This window comes from Grammomys surdaster, unplaced genomic scaffold (genome assembly GCF_004785775.1).
Source record: "Grammomys surdaster isolate TR1022 unplaced genomic scaffold, NIH_TR_1.0 338, whole genome shotgun sequence".
NCBI lineage: Eukaryota > Metazoa > Chordata > Mammalia > Rodentia > Muridae > Grammomys > Grammomys surdaster.
The window spans coordinates 4091311-4096202 of NW_021604757.1; the positions used below are offsets into that span (position 1 = coordinate 4091311).

Consider the following 4892-nt stretch of genomic DNA (forward strand, 5'->3'; position numbering starts at 1 on the left):
CAAAGGATATAAATTTATAGTTATGTAAGATGAGCAAGTCTGGAGATATAATGCACAGCATGAGAACTATACTTAAAATTATTATAGCTGTATGCAGAAGCACATGCCTCAATATATACATTTGAGAATCTGAGGCTGGAGGATTTCTGTAAGTCTGAGGGAAGCCTGGACAACATCTTTCTCTATCTATCTATCTATCTATCTATCTATCTATCTATCTATCTATCATCTATCTCTCTATAATCTATGTATAATCTATACCTATATCTATGTATCTATACATAATATACAGATATACATATCTTTGTATATAAACACATATATAGATATATGAGTATATCTATACATTATCTATATATTTATATCCATATCTATTTATCTATCTACATCCCCAAACAAAATCCAACTGTATACTGAAAATTTTCCACCACAGTGAATTTTAGGCATTTATAACAAAATGAGCTGACTGCAGAAGTAATGGATATGCTAATTTTCTTCATAGCACTAGTATTTTATTGTGCTTGTATATGTATATATATCATGCATATTGTGTATCTTAGATATGTAGAATACAAATAATATTGATATCTTTTTGAAATGTTTGAAAACTGCTGACATGAAGGCTTCAACATCTGGACATGTCAATGAGACATTCCTAAACCCCAGGAGAGAAACATAATCATCAAAATAAGAAAATCAGCATTTGTACAGATTTCTTATGTCCTAGAGTCCCCCCTCCACACTCCCACTGGTACCTTTACCTAATACAGGATCCAAACCCAAGTTCTCATATTATACTCAATTATTGTTAATATTGTGGAAGAATTATTCAATTTTTCTTAGCTGTCATATTTCTAAAGGGTAGAAGATAACGACTTTGCAGAGTTATTTATTATTCAGGCCAAGTTTCCCACCAAGGAGGTGTTATGACTGTTAGTTGGCACATGGCATCAATTTATCTCATTGTGGTATGTGAATTTTGGACAATTGCAAAAGGGGTGGGAAATGATGTATTTCCCTTTGAAATTAATAGATATGTTGTTAGGAGATACCTTGAGACAGTTTTAAAACACACACACACACACACACACATATGTATACACACATACACACACATATGTATATACACATATGCATTCACACACATACACATATGTTCTTGAGGCTTGAGTCTTGCACAAAGAACTATAGGCAATTGAGGAAAGCTGGGAGTGGGAGAGGTGGTCTTCTCCAGGGAAAAGCACACTAATAGATTGTCCAGTGCCAAACTATCAGCCTTGGAATATACATACAAATTATATTATATGGACTGAACAGGTTCTATTTGGGAATATATATGTAAATATATATGCATACAATAACAATTAGTGAAAAAAGGGGCCATGAATTTGAAGGGGAATTAGGAGGGGTGTGTGGGAAGGTTTAGAAGGGGGAAAGGGAAAAATGTTATAATCTCAAATAAAATATTTTTATTAATTAAAAATGTATATAGAATAAATCAGGGTCTTATATCTCAGGCTGGCTTAAAACTGTCTTCATAACCAAGGATGACCTCAAGGTCCTGAATCTTCTGTGTCTAGGTGCCGGGATCACAGGCATGCACCACCATGGGTGCTGGCAGTCAAACCCAGGGCTTTATGAATATCAGCATTTTAGCAACTGAGCCACAGCCCCAGTCCTCTACTGTATTTAATTACAATGTCTTGATTCTGTGAGGAGCACTTTGCAGTTCAATTTCACAGAGCAACAAAGGCCTTCATATTCTTCATCAAGGTAAATTCACTGTAGTGAGTCTATGGTTGGATATTTCCCTTTGCATATTTTTCACATTATTATTTATAGGGATACAAACTTGAAACGTTCTAAAATGGCTAGATGTATTATAATATTTCCATAGCCAGAAATACTTTACAGGTGTTTAAAATAAAACATGTAGGGTGGACCATACAGAATTCTCTAGAACTAATAAGCCCTGAGAATTTTCTTTCTACTCATTTTGTCTCATCAGTTTGTATTCAGCGTTATTCCAGACTCATGACCATGAGCAAATTCAGCCTCTATCTTTTATCGACTTTTGTTGTCCTGATCCATAGAATCTTGATGGCTTTCTTCACTTCTGCATTTCTCAGGGAATAGATGATAGGGTTGAGGAGGGGAGTTATCACTGTGTAGAACACAGTTACCATCTTGTCTATAGGAAGAGTGGCTGTTGGTCTCAGGTAGATAAAGACACAGGGTGCAAAGAATATGACAACCACAGTGACATGGGACCCACAGGTGGACAGAGCTTTGCGCCGTCCCTCAGCACTCTGAGTTCTCAGATGGAACAAGATGACACCGTAGGATGTTAAGAGGACCAGAAAGCTGATCACAGACAGTGTTCCCCCATTGACAACAATAAGCAGACCAATGTGGAAGGTGTCTGAGCAGGCAAGTTTAAGCACAGGAAGCACATCACAGAAATAATGGTCAATGATATTGGGGCCACAGAAGGGCAAGCGGAAGATGAGAAGGACCTGGGCAAGGGAATGCACAAAGCCTCCCATCCATGCCATTCCCACAAGGACAGCACACACCTGTCGGTTCATGATGCTGGTGTAGTGCAGAGGCTTGCAGATGGCCACATAGCGGTCATAGGCCATCATCGTGAGCAGGAACATCTCAATGCCACCAAAGAAATGCATGAAGAAAAGCTGTGTCATGCAGCCCCATACAGATATGGATTTCTTTTCAGCTAGGAGATCCAAGATGAGTTTTGGGGCTGTTGTGGAGGAGTAGCAGATCTCCACAAAGGAGAGGGAGCTGAGGAAGAAGTACATTGGGGATCCAAGATTTCTGCTGACTGCCACAATGACCACCATGAGCAGATTCCCAAGTACAATGGCCATATATAAGAGCAGAAATATAACAAAGCAGACTCTCTGCACCTCTTGGTTAGAAGAGAGTCCCAGAAAAAAGAACTCAGTCACATTGTGTATGTCAGCCATGAGGGAGCGAGTTGGGTGATATAACCTGAAATGATAGGAAAGATGAGGAGTTAGTAACATGGAGAAGGAAGAGGGTGACTTCCATGAAGACAGAGAGTGCAGATGGCTGGAAGAGTTGGGGAAATAGCCAAGTATAAAGCCATAGGAGAGACCACCACCAGTGTATGAAGGACTGCTAGGGACTTTGGGTTTTAGCCTGCAGCCAAGAGGATATCAGCAAGAATGTCTATTATTTGGTGAATAAATCACTTTGTATGCAGAATGTAGAATTTTGGAAACAGATCAAAGAAGGAAAGATTTATTAAAAAGTTGTATTTCCTCATGAAGAAGAGACTGTCAGGACACCGTTTTCATCTGTGTTGCATGTCTTTCTATTGCTTTTTGAATGTTTTTAGTAATCTTTCCCCTGCAATCTTCTTTTGTTATGTCTTTCCTTGGTTTGCAGAACAAAGTTTCTCATCCTTTTATATATATTATCAGTGTTTTCAGAATAGATAACACTGGTATAGGTCCCTTGATGCTCAGTATCCCTTACGGGGACCAGAGCTCACTACAGATGTATCCTGTGACTCTATTTCTTCTCCAGTTCTTGTCCTTATTCTATATTTGAATACTTATTGAACGTTTCCATTTCTTCCACTTTAATTCATTCACTTTTCTCTCCTGGCACGTTGATTTCCTCCACTCTTACACTCAGAACAATGTGGCAGCAATGATCCAACAGCTGTCTTCAGTGCCCAGCTACAGAAAGCCTCAGGGCATTACTCAGACGCCATACTAACTTCAAAACTGCTTTTCCCTCCAAGGTAGCTGAGACTGCGTTAACTCAGTGTTTCCTCCAGTGAGACCTGAGGTTTGGAGCCAGATGAATCTGCCCATATCACAAAATGTTTCTCTCTCACTGATCCAGACAAGTGATAAAGACCTGCCCCAGGCAGAGGGAATTCATGAAATACACCTTACAACTATAGGAATAGAGAGGGTGGAAAACAGACTTAAATTCCTAGATTATTAGAAAATTCTCTCAGGAAGCTACTTGTAGAAGAAAGCACCAAAAACAGACAAAGTCCTGGGTGCACATTCAGCAGTTCTCAGGTAACTTCTGTAATGTCTACACAGTTCTATAAGTTTTCAGATATGTAAGATCCAAATTGTAGCATGCAGACAGCACATATCTTAGAGGAGGAGAGTACAAAGCCTAGGAATCCTTTTCTGCCATAAACTAAGTTCTAGCCCTTGATACGTCAGAGATGAGAAATCTCCCTCTCCAGTTTATAGGTCCGTGCAATGTCTTGGCCTTCTCTCGAGACATTCTGCAACCATAGCACTTATCACTATGCATTATATTGCCTATTGCAGTGTGAGATCCCTGAGGATGGAGTATGCCTTGCTCTTTCTTCCCTTCATCTCCAGTGCTCATGGAAGTCAAAGTTTTGAAATAGCATTCAGCATAGGTCAGGAGAAGAAGTGAGTCAATCGCTGATATTTAACTTAGTCTCTTTAGTCTGGAATTTCATACATTTATTGGTAAGTGTTCAGTAAATATCAAAAGAACAAAAAGTCCTGAGGTATGATATCACACCATATTCATTTCAGAGTCCCACCCAAAGTCTAGTACAGTGTTTTTTTTTCCAAATATTCATGCAGGCATGCACTGGGAAATGCCACGTGTCTCACGGCACCATTCCCTTTACTTTCCACGTTGAACAAACTACTCCAGCTAAATTAAGCCCGTGGCTACAAAGCTCACACCAGTGGTGCTGTCACTTTGCTGTTATGAGCACAGTGATGCTTTATGTTCTAAACACACAGACACAGACAACTCTGTGGGAATAGCCCTGGCTCACGATGGCTTCCCAGTTACCTGATGGAGATGCAAAGACCAGTTACGGCCCAGATTCCTGC

The 4892-nt window shown here is 39.5% G+C and overlaps 1 protein-coding gene across 1 annotated transcript; it reads right to left on the bottom strand.

Moving 5' to 3' along the window:
* Positions 1 to 1989: 1989 nt before the first annotated feature.
* Positions 1990 to 3005, bottom strand: LOC114630385 (olfactory receptor 4X2-like). Its single transcript, XM_028778578.1, has one exon. It carries the CDS (start codon positions 2985 to 2987, stop codon positions 2058 to 2060), a length of 930 nt encoding a protein of 309 aa, XP_028634411.1. The 5' UTR covers positions 2988 to 3005; the 3' UTR covers positions 1990 to 2057.
* Positions 3006 to 4892: the final 1887 nt, after the last annotated feature.